Source organism: Salvelinus alpinus, chromosome 9, assembly GCF_045679555.1.
Source record: "Salvelinus alpinus chromosome 9, SLU_Salpinus.1, whole genome shotgun sequence".
Taxonomy (NCBI): domain Eukaryota; kingdom Metazoa; phylum Chordata; class Actinopteri; order Salmoniformes; family Salmonidae; genus Salvelinus; species Salvelinus alpinus.
The window spans coordinates 66223214-66246156 of NC_092094.1; the positions used below are offsets into that span (position 1 = coordinate 66223214).

Sequence of the window (22943 nt, forward strand, 5' to 3'; positions counted from 1 at the left end):
TGGGTTCAGGTCTGGAGACTGGCTAGGCCACTCCAGGACCTTGAGATGCTTCTTACGGAGCCACTCCTTAGTTTCCCTGGCTGTGTGTTTCGGGTCGTTGTCATGCTGGAAGATCCAGCCACGACCCATCTTCAATGCTCTTACTGAGGGAAGGAGGTTTTTGGCCAAGATCTCGCGATACATGGCCCCATCCATCCTCCCCTCAATACGGTGCAGTCGTCCTGTCCCCTTTGCAGAAAAGCATCCCCAAAGAATTATGTTTCCACCTCCATGCTTCACGGTTGGGAGGGTGTTCTTGGGGTTGTACTCAACCTTCTTCTTCCTCCAAACACGGCGAGTGGAGTTTAGACCAAAAAGCTCTATTTTTGTCTCATCAGACCACATGACCTTCTCCCATTCCTCCTCTGGATCATCCAGATGGTCATTGGCAAACTTCAGACGGGCCTGGACATGCGCTGGCTTGAGCAGGGGGACCTTGCGTGCGCTGCAGGATTTCAATCCATGACAGCGTAGTGTGTTACTAATGGTTTTCTTTGAGACTGTGGTCCCAGCTCTCTTCATGTCATTGACCAGGTCCTGCCGTGTAGTTCTGGGCTGATCCCTCACCTTCCTTATGATCATTGATGCCCCACGAGGTGAGATCTTGCATGGAGCCCCAGACCGAGGGTGATTGACCGTCATCTTGAACTTCTTCCATTTTCTAATAATTGCGCCAACAGTTGTTGCCTTCTCACCAAGCTGCTTGCCTATTGTCCTGTAGCCCATCCCAGCCTTGTGCAGGTCTACAATTTTATCCCTGATGTCCTTACACAGCTCTCTGGTCTTGGCCATTGTGGAGAGATTGGAGTCTGTTTGATTGAGTGTGTGTACAGGTGTCTTTTATACAGGTAACAAGTTCAAACAGGTGCAGTTAATACAGGTAATGAGTGGAGAACAGGAGGGCTTCTAAAAGAAAAACTAACAGGTCTGTGAGAGCCGGAATTCTTACTGGTTGGTAGGTGATCAAATACTTATGTCACGCAATAAAATGCAAATTAATTACTTAAAAATCATACAATGTGATTTTCTGGATTTTTGTTTTAGATTCCGTCTCTCACAGTTGAAGTGTACCTATGATAAAAATTACAGACCTCTACATGCTTTGTAAGTAGGAAAACCTTCAAAATCGGCAGTGTATCAAATACTTGTTCTCCCCACTGTATATATATATACACTGCTCAAAAAAATAAAGGGAACACTTAAACAACACAATGTAACTCCAAGTCAATCACACTTCTGTGAAATCAAACTGTCCACTTAGGAAGCAACACTGATTGACAATACATTTCACATGCTGTTGTGCAAATGGAATAGACAAAAGGTGGAAATTATAGGCAATTAGCAAGACACCCCCAACAAAGGAGTGATTCTGCAGGTGGTGACCACAGACCACTTCTCAGTTCCTATGCTTCCTCGCTGATGTTTTGGTCACTTTTGAATGCTGGCGGTGCTCTCACTCTAGTGGTAGCATGAGACGGAGTCTACAACCCACACAAGTGGCTCAGGTACTGCAGTTCATCCAGGATGGCACATCAATGCGAGCTGTGGCAAAAAGGTTTGCTGTGTCTGTCAGCGTAGTGTCCAGAGCATGGAGGCGCTACCAGGAGACAGGCCAGTACATCAGGAGACGTGGAGGAGGCCGTAGGAGGGCAACAACCCAGAAGCAGGACCGCTACCTCCGCCTTTGTGCAAGGAGGTGCACTGCCAGCGCCCTGCAAAATGACCTCCAGCAGGCCACAAATGTGCATGTGTCTGCTCAAACGGTCAGAAACAGACTCCATGAGGGTGGTATGAGGGCCCGACGTCCACAGGTGGGGGTTGTGCTTACAGCCCAACACCGTGCAGGACGTTTGGCATTTGCCAGAGAACACCAAGATTGGCAAATTCGCCACTGGCGCCCTGTGCTCTTCACAGATGATAGCAGGTTCACACTGAGCACATGAGCACATGTGACAGACGTGACAGAGTCTGGAGACGCCGTGGAGAACGTTCTGCTGCCTGCAACATCCTCCAGCATGACCGGTTTGGCGATGGGTCAGTCATGGTGTGGGGTGGCATTTCTTTGTGGGGCCGCACAGCCCTCCATGTGCTCGCCAGAGGTAGCCTGACTGCCATTAGGTACCGAGATGAGATCCTCAGACCCCTTGTGAGACCATATGCTGACACATGCACATTTGTGGCCTGCTGGAGGTCATTTTGCAGGGCTCTGGCAGTGCACCTCCTTGCACAAAGGCGGAGGTAGCGGTCCTGCTGCTGGGTTGTTGCCCTCCTACGGCCTCCTCCACGTCTCCTGATGTACTGGCCTGTCTCCTGGTAGCGCCTCCATGCTCTGGACACTACGCTGACAGACACAGCAAACCTTTTTGCCACAGCTCGCATTGATGTGCTATCCTGGATGAACTGCACTACCTGAGCCACTTGTGTGGGTTGTAGACTCCGTCTCATGATACCACTAGAGTGAGAGCACCGCCAGCATTCAAAAGTGACCAAAACATCAGCCAGGAAGCATAGGAACTGAGAAGTGGTCTGTGGTCACCACCTGCAGAATCACTCCTTTTTTGGGGGTGTCTTGCTAATTGCCTATAATTTCCACCTTTTGTCTATTCCATTTGCACAACAGCATGTGAAATGTATTGTCAATCAGTGTTGCTTCCTAAGTGGACAGTTTGATTTCACAGAAGTGTGATTGACTTGGAGTTACATTGTGTTGTTTAAGTGTTCCCTTAATTTTTTTGAGCAGTGTATATATAAACAAATCTTCCACTTTGACATGAGTATTTTGTGTAGATCATTGACATACAACTACAATTAAATCTATTTTAATTCCACTTTGTAACACAACAAAATGTGATGTGTGAATACTTTCTGAAGGCACAGTACATTTAGCACAGGCCAGAATTCACAGTGCATCTCAGTGGCTTACAATCACATCAAGTTTGAAATAACGTATTTCCGGACAGTATATGCTTTGAGGGTTTATTGGGAAAATGACTGACTGAGGTGTTGGTGAAACAAAAATATAACAGAAAAACACAATTCAGTAAAAACTGTCATGTAGTAAGTCAAAATATGATCACAGGTTTTTACAGTATTCTCCAATGTACATAGTACTAAGGAGGACTTCTCAAGGCAAGGATTAAGACAAGTGTAGAATGACCAGGTAATGGTAAGATCAAGGTTTGGCCCCGCCCCACTGTTTGATATGAATCAAGATGAACCGCTGATCTTGATCTTTCCCACATTGAGCTCCAGTCAAACAGTTAAAGGGGAATAAACCTCTCTAACTCATTGTTGAATTGTCTGTCAAAGTGCTCACCTCTCTCACTCAGGGAGAGCAAAGATAGCGCTACAACTATGTTATGCAGCTCCCCACTCACTGCAGCGCTAGATAGAACTTTGTGGAATAACACAAATCTACAAAAATATGACACTTTTGGTCACAGCGAATATACTAAATTCGGGAAGCCCAATCAATTGTGAGATATGTCTTAAACATTTTATGTGATCATTTTGGGTAGCAGATTCATAATTTGACCTTTTCTGACATCTCTGCCAAGCAAGGATGAAAGGAGCCAACCTGATCCCGCCTCCCACTTTTAACCATGCAACCCCATTGGACATCATTCCACCTGCCAATTCACATTGCCCATCTTCCATCTCTGACTGTAGGCTACATCAGTTGTTGCATGGTGTGATCAGATCATTACGGCAAAATATATGTACAAATATATATACTAAAATGAGAGGGAAAGACTAGTGAGTGTGCAACATAACGCCCACTTCATTGGAATACACATATGGACTATACGGCTAATTTATGGAAGAAATGTTTCATTAAATTGTAACTTTACTACAGCAGCCAGCTGACAGAGAACCTATCCTTGGAAAATAATTTCCGTTGCAGATATAATAGATAGCCTAGGTACTGATGCATGCATCTATCGAAATGTGATTTATGCTCACTTTCAAACTTTTCATTGGGGTAGATCAAATATGCTATTATTACATTTATTATTAGCCCACATTTACATTTTCAAAATCGGTAGACTATTGACAATGATTTACTAAATGATGCAAGCGAATGTAATAATGTAGGCTAATTTTATCAAATGTGAAAGTATTCTTGTATGTTTTCAGCCTGGAAGAACTCGAGCTTGGTAAAAACCTTATAGCCTACTGCGCAATATATTCCAAAATACACCAGCGACATCATTTAGGAAATAAAGGTTGTGAGAACAGTGTTTCTCATCAGATCAACAACTATCTTCTAATGTATTTGTGTGGCTATGCCATCTTTAGAGCACAGCATTCTCTGCTTGGTGTACAGTGCATTGAACATGAGAAATGAAATAGGCTACTCCCTAGGTCTGATGATGCTTCTGACAATAAAGTAAAAGGTGTGTTTAGTTGGGTTACGTGCTAAAGTCTGACGCAGGCGATTTTGAAAATTGCCAGTGTGTTGTGTTTATGAGAAGTCCCCTCGTGTGCGTGTTGCTGCTTGAGCAGTAACCTTCCCAAATTTTGTATGATCACTGTTAACTAAAGTTGATTCTTTTCGTGTTTTTCATCAAAGTTCTATCTAGCGCTGCAGTGAGTGAGCGGCTGCATGACCTGGTGACATAGCTCTCGCTCTACCTCACTGTCCCTGACTGAGAGAGGTGAACACTTTGATAGACAGCCCAACAATCAGTCAGAGGGGTTCCGTTATTCCTCTTTAAGGGCCCTTTTCCAGTTCTCTGACAACCACTCTAAAGATCAGAAGTGACGTCTGCTTTGAAGCTGTGACACTTTGTCTGGGCAAGCCCCACGTCGGTCTGTTGACGTAACAAGTGGTACTGACCCTACTACTCCAAACCATTTTAGCAACAGCTTTTCAGTACTTTCATTCCCTCTAGTTTTTAAGAAAGGAGAAAAAAACAACTTAATAAAATGGAAAAACAGACCGTTCAGGGGAAAAAGCACGAGATGCCCAACGTGGCGTTAGAGAGTACCTGTACAGTAAGCACATCACCACTATCGTGCAGTCCATTGACACACAAACGCACACGCTCACACACGAACACACTGCTGTACTTCAATCCTAGAGTTTCCCGGTGGCAAAGGCCCCTTCCTGAAACTGAGGGACGAAGCTCTTGAAGTACACTCTGCGGAGAAAGATAGACAGATAGATGGATAGAGAGAGCGAGAAAGAGAGCAATAAAAGTAATTTAGACCGATGCAGATTTACTGGAAGTGCACCAGTACTTATCTGACCATAAAAGCAAAGCACCGGTTTTCCGACTTTCCTTGGAGACCCGGCGATATAAACAAAGACAATGACATATCTATTCCATGTAACTACCAAATTTGGGACAAAACCTCTGCTGTTATAGTTAAGCACTCCTGTTCTGTTCAAAGTAAGCATGGTCAACTGGAGATAAAAGCCATTCAACCACAAACAGGGTTAACTGACTCATGTTAAAAATAAAAAAAGGTAGAGTAGGATAAAGTTGGGAGAGCCATACATTTCGAAATCATATCACATTTATTTTTTGCATACAAATCTTCACCATGGTGTGTGCGTAGTGATATGTCTTTTCGATGAAAGCGATTAGGTGGTCGTACTGTTATTTTGATTGTTAGTGTGACAAGGATTTTTTGGGGCTTTTCGTGTAAGCATTATTATATCAGATGAGTTGGTCCAAAGATGGTGGCGGGTTCAACAGCTTTGCAAGTTTCCTGCTAACTAGTCGATTACGAGGCCGAAACAAATAAATTCAATTTTTATCATTATCATCCTGTATTATGGATAATTATACACTAAGTGTACAAGACATTAGGAAACAGACTGACCAGGTGAACCTAGGTAAAAGCTATGATCCCTTATTGACGTCACTTGTTAAATCCACTTCAATCAGTGTAGATGAAAGGGAGGAGACGAGTTAAAGAAGGATTTTTAAGCCTTGAGACAATTGAGACGTGGATTGTGTATCTTTGCCATTCAAATGGACATGGACATGACAAAAGTTCCTTTGAACGGGGTATAGTAGTAGGTGCCAGGCACAACGGTTTGAGTGTGTCAACAACTGCAACATTGCTGGGTTTTTCACGCTCAACAGTTTCCCGTGTGTATCAAGAATGGTCCACCATCCAAAGGACATCCAGACAACTTGACACAACTGTGGAAAGCGAGTCAACATGGGCCAGCATCCCTGTGGAACGCTTTTGACACCTTGTAGACTCCATGCCCCGATGAATTGAGGCTGTTCTGAGGGCAAAAGCGGGTGCAACTCAATATTAGGAAGTTGTTCCTAACGTAAAAGTGCACTCAGTGTAAGTCATTATTATATGGTATAGTGGGTCAAATGGTCATTGTTGTCCAGTATGCTACGGGGTGAACAAAGCATCCCCTACATACAGATCTAGGATCAGCCCCCCCCCAATCCTAACCATTAGTGGGGAATGCAAAACTGACTGTCTTACTTGGCTCTCTTGGCCATCTCGTTGCCGTCCCAGCGAGGGCTGTAAGGGTAGGACTTCTGCACCTGCGAGTACAGCTGCCCACTGTTGGTGAAGTGGTACACAGACTGGAATGTCAGAGTGGGCTGGTCCCGCGGGAAGTACAGAGGGAGGTCCACTGGAGCAGGAGAGGGGAGAAGGGGAGAGACAGAGTGAGAGAAAGAGATAGTGAGAGAGAAAGAGGTGATGTGGGGTTGAATGTAGGAAAGAAGTGTGTGTGTGTGTGTTTATGTGTAACTCACCATGGACAAGGAAACAGAAGTCTTTCCACATGAGGAGAAGAGTGAGCTTGGTGAATCCTTCTGCATCGTACTCCACCACCCCCCTGCAACAAGCATGCACGCACGCACGCACACACACATGTACACCTTTCTTATATAGACAATGTAATGTGTCCACATGCCCCATACTAATCAAATACAACACTACAAATGTGCTTGCTTAGAAGAAAGTAGCACTGTCTATACATGCTCCTAACAACTTAATGGGTAAAGCTTTTTTATTTTATTTTTTATTATTTATTTTTATTAACCTAAACAACTTCTCAGCAAAGCAGAGCCTTCTTCAAATGCAGGGGCTTTCCAACCCTGAAGAAGGCACTGTGTTGCCGAAACGTTGGTTAGATTTACACATTAAATTGGTGGGGGCAATGTTCCCTGTAAATATTTTCGGCACTGAGCAAATTTCAGGTATGCTGAGTACAAACTTGAACGTTGTCAAAATGCTGTGCAACTTCCAGCGCGCGTTTACTGTGAACACCGAGGCTGTACCTACTTTAAGTTACAGCTTTAACAGTGGCCATGTATGCTACTGTGGCTATTTGATAATCATGTAGGTCTTCCAGAGTGGCCTACCATCAGAAACAATGAAGAAAATGCATTTCATAACATTTTAACATGGAAATAGTAGCAGCCAATGTGTGGTGTTAAATGTAGGCCTACATTCCATGAGACACGCAGGGCTTGACATTAACCTGTTTATCCACTTGTCCTTCAGACAAGGAAGTGACTGAAGAATGTTGTTTTGTTGTTTGATGCAAGAAAACACTTCACAAAATAAAATGCATTATTATTCCCATACCATTATTACAGAGAATCAGACAAATTATGCCAACCTCTGCCTATTGCTACTTAGCTTATTCAAGCCTGTCTCAAAATACAACGCTGCCCCTTTAAGACAAAAAAAAAGCTATTAACCAGACTCGCTTTTAAAAGATGTCTAGAAATGTTCATGTTTTGTGCCCTTGTAGGAAGCAATCCCTCCCCTATCTCTGACTACAAATGATCTACAACTGGGCTAATAACTCACTAAATAGCAAAGGATATGAACAAAATGTGCACACGAGGCTACATGCAGCTCTCGCTTTGATCTCAAAACAAGTGCATCCGCATCTACTCACGACCGATTCATGCTGTAAACACAATCCAGTTCAAAGTAAATGGCACAGATCCATAAATGCCACAGATCCATATACGGCAAAAGAGTACGGACTGAGTTGTGCATGTCAATGCAATAGAATCATACTCCGATGTGTTCTGACTACAACAAAATCTCTTGCATAGTTAATTTTGTTTCAGTATGCTGCATTGAACGTGGCTAATATTGCGTTGATTTAACCACAATTGCCACAGTAAAGGGAAATGTTGATAGTGTTAACAGGGAAAACTCTAGAACAGTGGTCACCAACCTTTTCTGAGTCAAGATCAAATGCAAGCCGATATCTACTGCTCAGATGTTTTTTTAATATGACTTAAAAAACGTAAGCCTAACCAATTAAAAACAGTACTGTAACAATGAGGTTTGTGCAGTAAGCTATAGGCCAAATACATTATCACAGCATAATGGCTGTGGTTATATGATCACACCGGTAATAGATGCGTTGTTGTATTACTTGTGAAGCACAGCTGAGTGAGCATACATTTAAATGATTTGTTTTTTATTTGACTGGGCTGATGGTGCCTGCATCTGATGGTCAGTGTCAGCAGAGGGAGAGAGCAGAAGACTGAGGGTCTGCCTCAACATCCCCCCGCTCTCCCTTTCCTCCACTGACATCGTGTTTCCATTGATCATCCTTGAGATGTTTCTACAACTTGATTGGAGTCCACCTGCGGTAAATCAAATTGATTGGACATGATTTGGAAAGGCACACACCTGTGTGTGGTCCTGAAGTTGACAGTGCATGTCAGAGCAAAAACCAAGTATTGAGGTCGTAGGAACTGTCCGTAGAGCTCCGAGACAGGATTGTGTCGAGGCACCGATCTGGGGAAGGGTACCAAAATAATTCTGCAGCATTGAAGGTCCCCAAGAACACAGTGGCCTCCATCATTCTTAAACGGAAGACGTTTGGAACCACCAAGATCCTTCCTAGAACTGGCTGCCTGGCCAAACTGAGCAATCGGGGGTGAAGGGGCTTGGTCAGGGAGTTGACCAAGAACCCGATGGTCACTCTGGCCAGAGATGGGAGAACCTTACAAAAGGACAACCATCTCTGCAGCACTCCACCAATCAGGCCTTTATGGTAGGGTGGCCAGACAGAAGCCACTTCTCAGTAAAAGGCACATGACAGCCCGCTTGGAGTTTGCCAAAAGGCACCTAAAGGTCTCTCAGACCATGAGAAACAAGATTCTCTGGTCTGATGAGGCCAAGATGGAACTCTTTGGCCTGAAAGACGTTTGGAGGTAACCTGGCACCATGGTGGTGAAGCATGGTGGTGGCAGCATCATGCTGTGGGGATGTTTTTCAGCGGCAGGGACTGGGAGTCTTGTCAGGATTGAGTGAAAGATGAACGGAGCAAAGTACAGAGAGATCCTTGATGAAAACCTGCTTCAGAGCGCTCAAATTGGGGGTGAAGGATTCACCTTCCCGACAGGCCAATAGCACACAGCCAAGACAATGCAGGAGTGACTTGCGGACAAGTCTCTGAATGTCCTTGAGTGGCCCAGACAGAGCCCGGGCTTAAACCCGATCAAACATCTCTGGAAAGACCTGAAAATAGCTGTGCAGCAACGCTCCCCTTCCAACCTGACAGAGCTTGAGAGTATATGCGGAGAAGAATGGGAGAAACTCCCCAAATACAAGTGTGCCCAGCTTGTAGCGTCATACCCAAGAAGACTCGATGCTGTAATTGCTCTCACAGGTGCTTCAACAAAGTACTGAGTAAAGGGTCTGAATACATATGTAAATGTGATACTTCAGTTTTTTTCTCGCATACATCGGCGCACACACGCACAGACATACCGCAGACTCACATTCCAAAGTGACTGAGAAAGGCAGCAATGTACTCTCTCCTCTTGTGGTAGCCTTGAATGACATACTGCACCTGAGGAGGGAGGGAGGGAGATACATTAATACCTACTTGATTACCAGGCAAATACCAGCTGAAACAGAACTGTACAATACTAAAACGTAACTTTTGGGGTTGGCATCTTGAAAAGTTAAGCCAACCTAATACACAGGAAATAACATGCTTTTTATTTCACACATTTTTCATTGTATCATTTTCAATGTAAATCACTTCCTCAATTAAGCGACTTGAATTCAAATTGACCAAGGATGACCCTGGTTGGTACATACAACCTCTCAGGAAGACGAGACCATATCATTTGAGCATCAATCAATACTCCGACATTATACGTCAGTGTTTTTAATGAGTGCAGATATCAAAGAGCTGAGATGTCAAACTATAAAGTGTATCAGAGGATGAGTTAGGCACGTTTACACTCGGGGTAAGTCGCCAACCCAGTGACCCCTTAGTGACGCTAATAAGCATGATGGCCGTGACAGTTTTGTGACACAAACAACCAGGGATTTATATTAATACAGTCACCTCCAAAATGATTGGCACCCTTGACAAAGATGAGCAAAAAAGACAGTACAAAATAAATAACATAAGTACTGAGTTATATTTTGTATACTCAACAAAAGGTATACTAATACATATGCTCAGAGAAAGATGTTCAAAAAGGCAATACTTTCCCCCTCAAAAAGATAGGTGTTATTGGCACCCTTGTAAACTCAGCAAAACGTCCCTTTTTTAGGACCCTGTCTTTCAAAGATAATTTGTAAAAATCCAAATAACTTCACAGATCTTCATTGTAAAGGGTTTAACTTCTTGTCAATAGGGGGGCGCTGTTTTCACTTTGGAAAAAATATTGCCCAAATTAAACGGCCTGGTACTCTGTTCTAGATCATACAATATGCATATTATTATTACTATTGGATAGAAAACACTGTGAAGTTTCTAAAACTGTTTGAATTATATCTGTGAGTAAAACAGAACTCATTTGGCAGCAAACTTCCATACAGGAAGTGAAAAATCTGAAAACGAGGCTCTGTTTCAGGGCCTGCCTATTCAACTGGCTTTTATTTATCGATATGTATGCACTTCATACGCCTTCCACTAGATGTCAACAGGCAGTGGAAGGTTGAATGGGGTGTCTAGCTTGATCTGAGGCCGAATAAGAGCTTTTGGAGTGACAGGTCCGGTATTTTGTTTGTTTTCGACGAAGCGCGGGGGATCTCGACATTGTCTTCTGAAAAGCGATCGGTATACACGGCGAATATCTCCGGCTCTGATTTTATTTGATACATATGAGAAAAACATCATAAAGTAGTATTTTTCAACCGAGTTTTATCAGTTTATTCAACGTTTATTGGGACTTTTGGAATTTTCCGTTCTTTGCGCCAAGAGAGAATGGGAATGTTCGCGCCACAATGCTAGCCAAGGTTGCTAATTCGACAGAAGAAATGGACATTCTAAAACCAAACAACGATTTATTCTGGAAATAGGACTCCTTGCACAACATTCTGATGGAAGCTCAGCAAAAGTAAGACAACATTTATAATGTTATTTCATATTTCTGTGTAATATTTTGACTCCTATTCTCCGCCGTGTTGGTGAGCGCTGTCTCACAATAACCCAAGCTGTATGTTGTGGTAAAGTTATTTAAAAAAATCTAACACAGCGGTTGCATTAAGAACCAGTGTATCTTTCATTTGCCATACAACAAGTATTTTTATGTAAATTTTATGATGAGTTATTTGGTCAGATTAGGTGAGTGTCCAAAATATCTCCGGACATTCTGGCGAATTGTTGCTACGTATTCACAATGTATAACCACGATTTGCAGCTCTAAATATGCACATTTTCGAACAAAACATAAATGTATGCAAGACAGGAATGTCAGTGATCTGCCATGGCCAGCGAAGAGCCCGGATCTCAATCCCATTGAGCACGTCTGGGACCTGTTGGATTGGAGGGCGAGGGCTAGGGCCATTCCCCCCAGAAATGTCCGGGAACTTGCAGGTGCCTTGGTGGAAGAGTGAGGTAACATCTCACAGCAAGAACTGGCAAATCTGGTGCAGTTCATGAGGACGAGATGCACTGCAGTACTCAATGCAGCTGGTGGCTACACCAGATACTTTTGATTTTGACCCCCCCTTTGTTCAGGGACACATTATTCCATTTCTGTTAGTCACATGTCTGTGGAACTTGTTCAGTTTATGTCTCAGTTGTTGAATCTTGTTATGTTCATACAAATATTTACACGTTAAGTTTGCTGAAATTAAACGCAGTTGACAGTGAGAGGACGTTTCTTTTTTTGCTGAGTTTATATCATGCGTGTTTAAAGTCTGGTTTTGGGGTGGGGCTCTGTCAGAGCATGGGGGGGTTGGAGTGGGTTTGATTTGGTAGGGGATCCGTGTGTTTTCTGCCCTCTACCTGTTCTGTCTTATCTGTATAATCATAAAAAATATTGGCCGCCGTTTTCAATACTTTGTGCACCCTCACCTTGCAAAGATAACGGCACTGAACCTTTTTATATAATGGATTATGTGATTGGAGAACACATTGGGAGGAATCTCAAACCATTCGTCCGTATAGAATCTTACCAGATCCTTGATATCCTTCGGTCTGCGCTTATGGACTGCCCTCTTCAATTCAAACCAGGTTTTCAATGGGTTTTAGTCCAGAGATGGCCATGCAAAATGTTGATTCTGTGGTCAATTGACAATTTCTTTGTGGATTTTGATGTGTGCCTGGGGTCATTGTCTTGCGGAAGAGTTCCGCCTCATGGCAGAGGCGATTACATTTTCAGCAAACATTTAATGGTACTTCGTAGAGTTCATGATGCCGTTGACCTTAAGGGCCCCAGGACCAGTGTAAGCAAAACAGCCACCATATTTTACAGTAGGTATGGAGTTATTTTCTGCATTTGCATCCTCCTTTCAACGCCTAACTCACCGTGGTATACGTGGCCAAAGACCTCTATTTTCCTCTCATCTAATCATAGCACCCGATTCCAATCCAAGTGCCAATGCCGTTTAGCAAACTCCATGCATTTACATTTGGTGGCTGCTCACAATAAAAGCTTTTTTTCTGTCAACCCTTCCAACGAGCCTATTGGCATAGAGGTAGCGTCTAATTGTAGATTTGGAGACCCCAAGATTCGACCAAGTTCTGTAATTCTCCAAATGTGGCCCGTTGGAATTTTCTTTGCCTTCCGAACCATCTTCACTGTACGTGGGGACAAGATACACTTGAGTAGTTTATATAGGATGGCTTCTGTCAAACTATCAAAAAAATAGTGTGATTTATGAGGGGGGCGAGACTTACGCCTAGGATGTAAATATCACACCCACTGTTCTGAGTAGCTGGGGCTTCACACTAGGATGTAAATATCACACCCACTGTTCTGAGTAGCTGGTGCTTCACACTAGGATGTAAATATCACACCCACTGTTCTGAGTAGCTGGTGCTTCACACTAGGATGTAAATATCACATCCACTGTTCTGAGTAGCTGGTCCTTCACACTAGGATGTAAATATCACACCCACTGTTCTGAGTAGCTGGTCCTTCACACTAGGATGTAAATATCACACCCACTGTTCTGAGTAGCTGGGGCTTCACACTAGGATGTAAATATCACACCCACTGTTCTGAGTGACTTTGTAGGTACTTAGAGTTCAAACCATGTTGCATGTCCAAGACTCACAGTTGAAGACACCTTCCTGAGTTATTGGAGTGACAATGGCTTGTTTTTAAGCCTAAAACTAAAAAAACATACTATTTCTTGTGATGGTACCTCTAAAAGTCGAAGCCTTTGAGGAGGGGGTGGGTGGTGGGGTTCTACTAAGCTAACATATGGATCATTTAGCTATTTGATTTAGAATTTTAGGACCCCTGTAAGTATCAACAAAAAAATATGTAAAAACGATTTGATCAAATATTGAATTTGGCCTTTACTACTTATAGCCCATAGAAACGTATTGGATAACACATTCATAAATGTAAAACAGACAGTCAAACAATAAATCCCAAAGAATAAGGTTTTGAAGTGTCTGTCCTATATCTAGGCAATATATGAAAGCTCAGGAAATATTTTTGTTTCTTGGACACATATTTAACCCCCATTTTTATTGGCACACAACTACCTCCATACTTCCATAATTTTTTAAAACTGGTACCGGGTTACCTTCATACAAATCCTAAGCCATTTATGGGGGTCATAGAGCAGAACACCATTGTGTTCGTGAGAATCTCATCTTTCCATAGAGTTATATTAGTAGGCCAAACGGTTCGGACGCTACACATCGGTGGTACTGACTTTAGACGAGTCCCTTGGGGCTTGTGGGGGATCAAAGAGCGAAACAGAGAACACCCTCGTGTTCGTGAGAGTCTCATCTTTCCAGAGTGGTCATTTTGGTGTGTAGGCAAAACCGTTCGGGCGCAACAGACGTTTTCGTGAGAAGACTGATTTTCAGGATGTCTCATGGTCTGACAAACACCACTGTAGCCCATGCAACAACAAAAAAGATTTCTCTAGCTGCAACTGACAGATTTTGAAGGAGATTTTTTTTATTATGTTACTTAGATTGACAGGTGCATCAATCGACTCTTAAGGATTACATTTATTTCCACATGCAGTGTGTCTGCATCACCGTGTGTGTGGACCTGGTGTGAGGGGCTTGTTGTGATCCTGGGGGTAGTGTATTGGGCTATATGTAAGACAAAAGACTTTCGATCAAGTAGAGTCCTTGGTCAAACGTGGGACAAAGATGTGTTTTGCTCTTGATCAGGGGTGATGTATTAGGCTATTTGGTGACCCAAAGGTCTATAGTGACTTTGATCAGGTTTGTGGGGTGGAGAGAAGGGCGGTTTGGTTGGGCATGTGGAAACTGTTTTGAATGGGAAGTGTGAAATGTGCTTTGAAAATGTGCTTTGAGATTTGAAACATGAGCCATTGCGATGATCTGATTTTATTTATGTGCTTAGAGTGGTGAAAATGTTCCACTAAAGCGATTGAAAAAAAAGTCTAACTTCCAAGGCTCAGTGAAGACCAGGCAACTGCTTATTGATTCTCCACTGGGCCAGATTTGAATGCACTGGAAGGCCCAACCAGTTTTTTAAGGCATCCAAACAAGCCATTACCACTCCAATAAGTCAGGAAAGTGCCTCTAACTGTGAATCTTGGACATGTACCTTTTCCAAACAGAATTAAATTAACCCTGCATGTTTTAAATTCACAGCTCGTGTTATTCATAAAACAATTATTTGAGGCAACTAAGCCATTTTAGAGTTGAACTGTCCAGACCCACATCACCAGCCCCTGCCCCACTAATACACACAAACCCCTCTCCTGACTAGCCCATCACAACTTCAAGCATTCTCACTGGTTAAGGAAATTGGACAATGGGGTATAGTTGTCATGCTCAAACATGGAACCTCCATTCTAAATAAACCATCACATCAATCCCCACATCGCCATAGGCCCCAATACAACAGCCCCTTGATCAACACAAGTCTCTGTCACCCCACCAACACCTTTCACAACATGTCTGCACACAGACACTAGGACCCTTCCTCACATTCACAATACAGTAATCAGAACAGTGGGGTGTGATTACATAAAACACACGGTAAAAATAAATAACAAGGGTGTCATTCACATCCTGATGTGAAGCACTGGCCACTCAGAACAATGGAGGGGATATTTAAGGTGCCTTATTGCTATTATAGACTGGTTATCGCGTTGCGTCCTGGGTAAGAACAGCCCTTAGCCGTGGTATATTGGCCATATATCACAATCCCCGAGGTGCCCTATTGCTATTATAAACTGGTTACCAATATAATTAGAGAAGTAAAAATAAATGTTTTGTTATTCCCGTGGAATACGGTCTGATATACCACGGCTGTCAGCCAATCAGCATTTAGGGCTCGAACCATCTAGTTTATAATTACATACAGCACGTGGATGTGATATTTACATCCTGGGTGAGATATTAAAATCTTAGGCGGAAGTCCCGCCTCCTCATAAATCACAAGATTTGATTGATTGACATAAGCCGTCCTATATAAACTACTCACTTGCGTCCTCTACCAGGCAAGTTTATCACTGTTCCAGTGGTTTTAAACTTTTAAATGATTGCACTAATAGTGGTAAGTGGCATATTATGGAAGCATTTTTTTGTACCCATTGCCTGATTTATGAAGGTCAACAACCATTTGTCTCTTTTCATTTGAGAGTTCTTTGTCTTTCCCCATGGTGATGGATCGCAAATGGATTTTGCATGTTTATACCCCAGTGAAACAGGAAGCCATGGAAGGCCACAATACAGTTCCTTAAGCTGAGATTTACCTAAGTAGAATGTTAATGCAGATAACATTTTGTTTTATTTTATTTATTAAAATCTTTAGTGGTGCCAATAATTTTGAAACTTATCTTTTTGAGAATTTATTTTATTTCTTGTTAAACAAAATATATTTCTCTGAGTAATTGTATTAGTATAAAATACATAAAAAAATATTTATCATACAATATAGCTCAGTATTTGTAATTATTTATTTTATACAGTCTTTGCTCATCTTTATCAAGTGTGCCAATAAGGTGCATACGGAAAGTATACAAACCCCTTAACTTTTCCCACATTTTATTACGTTACAGCCTTATTCTAAAATAGTTTAAATTGTTTTGCCCCCTTATCAATCTACACACAATAACCCATAATGACAAAGCAAAAAAACGTATTCAGACCCTTTATTCAGTACTTTCATGAAACACCTTTGGCAGTGATTACAGCCTCAAGTCTTCTTGGGTATGACACTACAAGCTTGGCATACCTGTATTTGGGCAGTTTCTCCAATTCTTCTCTGCAGATGCTCTCAAGCTCTGTGAGCTTGGATGGGAGCGTTCCTGCACAGCCATTTTCTGGCGTTTCCAGAGATGTTTGATCGGGTTCGCGCTCTGGCTGGGCCACTCAAGGACATTCAGAGACTTGTCCCGAAGCCAATCTTGCTTTGTCTTGGCTGTGTACATAGGGTCGTTGTCTTGTTGGAAGGTGAACATTCGCCCCAGTCTAATGTCCTGAGTGCTCTGGAGTAGATTATCATCAAGGATCTCTCTGTACTTTGCTCCGTTCATCTTTCCCTCGATCCTGAGTAGTCTCCCAGTCCATGCCGCTGAAAAACCTCCAGACGTGACGCTTGGCATTCAGGCCAAAGAGCACAATCTTAGTTTCATCAGACCAGCGAATCTTGTTTCTCATTTTCAGAATCCTTTAGGTGCCTTCTGGCAAACTCCAAGCGGGCTGTCATGTGCCTTTTACTGATGAGTGGCTTCCATCTGGCCACTCTACCATAAAGGCTTGATTGATGGAGTGCTGCAGAGATGGTTGTCCTTCTGGAAGGTTCTCCCATCTCCGCAGAGGAACACTGGAACTCTGTCAGAGTGACCATCGAGTTCTTGGTCACCTCTCTGACCAAGGCCCTTCTCCCCCGATTGCTCAGTTTGGCCGGGCGGCCAAATTTCTTCCATTTAAGAATGATGGAGACCACTGTGTTCTTGGGGACCTTCAATGCTGCAGAAATTCTTTGCTACCCTTCCCCAGATCTGTGCCTCGACACAATCCTGTCTCAGAGCTCTACGTACAATTCCTTCGACTTCATGGCTTGGTTTTTGCTCTGACATGCACTGTCAGCAGTGGGACCTTATATAGACAGGTGTGTGCCTTTCCAAACCATGTCCAATCAATTGAATTTACCACAGGTGGACTCCAATCAAGTTGTAGAAACATCTCAAGGATGATCAATGGAAACAGGATGCACCAGAGCTCAATTTTGAGTCTCATAGTAAAGGGTCTGAATACTTACGTAAATAAGGTATGTTTATTTTTAATAGCTTTGCAAAAATGTCTAAAAACCTGTGTTTTTGCTTTGTCAATATGGGGTATTGTGGGTAGATTGATGAGGATTATTTATTTATTTTTTCATTTTAGAATAAGGCTGTAATGTAAAAATTTGGAAAAAGGGAAGGTTTCTGAATACTTTCCGAATGCACTGTGTCACGCCCTGACCTTAGAGAGACGTTTTATTTCTTGATTTAGTTAGGTCAGGGTGTGATGTGGGGTGGGCATTTTATGTTTTGTATTTCTTTGTGTTTGGCCGAGTGTGGTTCCCAATTAGAGGCAGCTGTCTATCGTTGTCTCTGATTGGGAATCATACTTAGGTAGCTTTTTTCCCCACCTATGTTGTGGGATCTTGTTCTTGTTTTGTTGCTGTTGAGCCCTACAAGACTGTACGTTTCGTTGGTTTTGCTGGTTATCATTAAAGAATATGATTACCCTACCCCACGCTGCATCTTGGTCCACTTCTTCAGACGAGCGTTACACACTAACAGTGAGTTATATTTCTGATGGTAGTGGGGTAGGGGGAGAAAGAATGGCAACTGGTTGGAATAATGTAATTTACGCAAAAAGTTGTGCCTCACAGGCTCTGATGGTGGTGTGCCACTGATTTGCCTGTTAAAAAAACCAATACAGGTTCAAAAGAATGTGAAACCTAGACTCATTGAACACTGCTTCAATACTTGTGTTATTTGAGTGTGTATTGTGTGTGTGTGTGTGTTGGTTATGTGCGGGTGTTCATTAATGTGAAAGGCAGATACAGCATGATGCAGATAATATTTTTGTGAATATTTCACCAAAGTTGAACAAAAACATATACAGGTAGGAGCAGATCAACATATTATTTTGGGGCAGTGTTAACTCATTCGTGACCTTTGATATAACCATTGTTCTATGGAAATGATCTACGATTAATAAACACACACACACACACACACTGTTGTAGTGTGTTGACAGCTCTGAGTTGCTGGTGTGTGTGTCCATTGACCGTCAAGAAAATACTCATCCAGAGATGGAGACTTTAATGCAGGGAAACAAATCCGTTTTATCTAATTTCTACCAGCATGTTAAATCAGCATGTAAAATGTGCAACCAGAGGAAGAAAAACTGTAGACCACCTTTACTCCACAAACAGAGACACGTACACAGCTCTCCCTCGCCCTCCATTTGGCAAATCTGACCATACTTCTATCCTCCTGATTCCTGTGAACAAACAAAAAACTAAAGCAGGAAGTACCCGTGACTAGCTCAATAAGGAAGTGGTCAGATGATGCAGATGCTGAGCTACAGGACTATTTTGCTAGCACAGACTGGAATATGTTCTGGGATTTTTCCAATGGCAATGAGGAGTACACCACATCAGTCACTGGCTTCATCAATAAGTGCATTGATGATGTTGTCCCCACAGTGATCGTACGTACATACCCCAACCAGAAGCCATGGATTACAGGCAACATCCGCTGCCGCTTTCAAGGGTAGAGCTGCCGCTTTCAAGGAGCGGAACTCTAACCAGGACACTTATAATAAATCCCGCTATGCCCTACGATGAACCATCAAACAGGCAAAGCGTCAATACAGGACTAAGATTGAATCGTACTACACCGGCTCCAACGCTCGTCGGATGTGGTAGGGCTTGCAAACTATTCCGGACTACAAAGGGAAGCACAGCCACGAGCTGCCCAGTGACATGAGCCTACCACATGAGCTAAATAACATCTATGCTCGCTTTGAGGCAACCAACAATGAAGCATGCATGAGTGCATCAGCTGTTCTGGACGACTGTGTGAACACGCTTTCCGTAGCCGATGTGAGTAAGACCTTTAAACAGGTCAACATACAAAAGGCCGCAGGGCCAGACGGATTATCAGGACGTGTACTCCGAGCATGCGCTGACCAAGCGGCAAGTGTCTTCACTGACATTTTCAACCTGTCCCTGACCGAGTCTGTAATACCAACATGTTTCAAGCAGACCACCATAGTCCCTGTGCCCAAGAACACCAAGGTAACCTGCCTAAATTACTATTACCCCTCGGGAAACGATTTGGCATGGGTCCTGAGATCCTCAAAAGGTTCTACAGCTGCACCATCGAGAGCCTCCTGACTGGTTGCATCACCGCCTGGTATGGCAACTGCTCCGCCTCCGCCCACTAGTCACTACAGAGGGTAGTGCGTACGGTCCAGTACATCACTGGGGCCAAGCTTCGCGCCATCCAGGACCTCCATACCAGGCGGTGTCAGAGGAAGGCCCAAAAAATTGACAAAGACTCCAGCCTCCCTAGTCATAGACCGTTGTCTCTGCTACCCCACGGCAAGCGGTACTGGAGCACCAAGTCTAGGTCCAAAAGGCTTCTACCCCAAGCCATAAGACTCCTGAACAGCTAATCAAATGGCTACCCAGACTATTGGCATTGCTAGCCCCATCCCCATTTTTACGCTGCTGCTACTCTCTGTTTATTAACCATGCATAGTCACTTTACGTCTATCTACATGTACATATTACCTCGACTAACCGGTGCCCCAGCACATTGACTCTGTACCGGTACCCCCTGTATATGTGTGTGTGCATATATATATATATTTTTTTTTTTTACTTCAGTTTATTTTAGTAAATACTTTCTTAATACTTTTTTTCTTAAAACAGCATTGTTGGTTAAGAGCTTGTAAGTAAGCATTTCACTGTTTTCTCAGGCTGGCTGGCTAGCTAGTTAGCTAGCTTGCTAGCTATGTGAAGAGAAATATAATAGCAGATAAAACAATCTCTGATATTAGCTAGCTATGTTCAATCGCATATTCCCCTTATTCTGAGCTACATTCTCTCCCTTCCCTTACAACAATGTCCTGTGGAAATGGATAGCTAGCTAACATTAACTTAGCTAGCAAACTAATCATGTGGTAAGTCGTGGTAATTTTAAACACACACAGTCAGTTATTCCTGCTGTAGCTAGCTAGCTAATGTTAGCTATTTATCCTGTATTCTTGTGGTATCCAGATATTGTGCGTATTTTAGGACATTTTACCACGGGTCATTTTCTTTTGGCGCACTTTCTCTAGCTGGCTAGGTAGCTTGTAAAACTCCTGTGGTTTTCTGTCTGATAATATTTTTTTGCCGTGCTTTCTCCAGTAGAAAGAGGTAGCTTGCTATGTGATGCACAATTCAAGCTAGTTTGCTACTATAAGCAGAAAGGTAAGCCCACTAGTATATTTCCTGTAAACCAGCCTACAAATTGACTTATTACCTAATGAGGTTAGCTACTGACAATTGTTGCCTGAATAAGTGATGTCTAGTGCTCAGTTATCTTTATGTAGGCCCTTAAAATGAACGAGGCCAGCAAGAGAATAATTCTCTACATGTGGTTGTGTGATGCAAAAGTAATTCCTGTCAAATAGAAAATAGATTTGTGGTAGAATTGTTTAATGTACTTACTGTGGATTATCAGTGCATAATACTACTGTAATTTCCCCCTTTCTACAGGTAACCAAGTCAGTGAGAGAGACCTTGAGTCCCCATGGGACAACACATTTCTATGACTGTTGGCACTGTGGCAAAGGTATGTTAAAGGCATTACTAATTGTGTGCTGAAAGAAAACAACATGATTTAGTGTCGGAGAGTGTTTCGTGTCCAAGTATTATTTTGCCTCCAAAACAGGCCTGGGGAAGAAACTTAATGCACTGTCAACGTAGAAGGGGTGCAAGGACCTGAAGCTCTGGAAGCCGTCCATACGGAATCATCTGTACTGAAAGGCGGCTTCAATGGCAAGTGGAAATCCGGATGTGATGGAGGCCAAGTGGAGAAGCCTTGTGAACCACATGCAGGACATCCAGGACGACAACACCCCTGCATTCCACAGTTGTTTGCATCCACCACTGGAGGGAGAAGAACGCGATAAGGAGTGGTTGGAGCCAGGTCTGTATTTTTGAATAACAGCTATAATGTATGTAGTACATCTAGTGCAGATTGACAAGAGGTAATGCTGATTTTAAAAGAATTGACTACAGGATCCACAGCAGCGGTCAAGCTTGGAGAGTCTGGTAACACAGCCTTTGTTCCTAAAAGATTTCCGCCAGTTGTCACCACAGCATCAGACCCACTCCCTTGAGGCATATCACTCGTGATTCTCCGCTTTGCACCAAAGCACACAGGGTTCTCCTACCTGGGCACGTACAGCAGGTAAAACATTTTTTTGGGGGGGGATAATTATCTTTTTATTCTTTTAACAGAGTTAACATAGACAAACAAACAAAGTGCAGCACACATACCAGGTACAATAAAAATAATAAGGACACAGAAAAACATTATACAAAAGGGCAGCCATAAAATTAAAATAAATAAAAACATCACAATTATGAGGAATTTATGGGAGGTTTTCTACATGCAGTTCAAGTCGGAAGTTTACATACACTTAGGTTGGAGTCATTAAAACTTGTTTTTCAACCACTCCACAAATTTCTTGTTAAGAAATAATAGTTTTGGCAATTCGGTTAGGACATCTACTTTGTGCATGACACAAGTAATTTTTCCAACAATTGTTTTCAGACAATTATTTCACTTATAATTCACTGTATCACAATTCCAGTGTGTCAGAAGCTTACATACACTAAGTTGACTGTGCCTTTAAACAGCTTGGAAAATTCCAGAAAATTATGTCATGGCTTTAGAAGCTTCAGATAAATTATGTCAATTAGCCTGAGTCAATTGGAGGTGTACCTGTGGATGTATTTCAAGACCTACCTTCAAACTCAGTGCCTCTTTGCTTGACATCATGGGAAAATCAAAAGAAATCAGCCAAGAACGCAGGAAAAAAATTTCATCCTTGGGAGAAAATTCCAAACGCCTGAAGGTACCACGTTCATCTGTACAAACAATAGTACGCAAGTATAAACACCATGGAACCACGCAGCCGTCATACCGCTCAGGAATGAGACGCGTTCTGTCTCCTAGAGATGAACGTACTTTGGTGCGAAAAGTGCAAATCAATCCCAGAACAACAGCAAAGGACCTTGTGAAGATGCTGGAGGAAACAGGTACAAAAGTATCTATATCCACAGCAAAACGAGTCCTATATCGACATAACCTGAAAGGCCGCTCAGCAAGAAAGAAGCCACTGCTCTAAAACCGCCATAAAAAAGCCAGACTACGGTTTGCAACTGCACATGGGGACAAAGATCGTACTTTTTGGAGAAATGTCCTCTGGTCTGATGAAACAAAAATAGAACTGTTTGGCCATA

The 22943-nt window shown here is 42.7% G+C and overlaps 1 protein-coding gene across 1 annotated transcript in view; it reads right to left on the reverse strand.

Annotated features, from left to right (window-relative positions):
• Positions 1-3001: 3001 nt before the first annotated feature.
• babam2 (BRISC and BRCA1 A complex member 2) overlaps positions 3002-22943 on the reverse strand; it is a 195792-nt gene continuing 175850 nt past the window's right edge. The window contains exons 9-12 of the mRNA XM_071326988.1: positions 9786-9856; positions 6780-6862; positions 6502-6655; positions 3002-5183 (exon numbers count right to left, since the gene is read on the reverse strand). Coding sequence (XP_071183089.1) covers positions 5120-5183; positions 6502-6655; positions 6780-6862; positions 9786-9856 — 372 coding nt within the window. The 3' untranslated portion in view covers positions 3002-5119. The remainder of the gene's footprint in view (positions 5184-6501; positions 6656-6779; positions 6863-9785; positions 9857-22943) is intronic.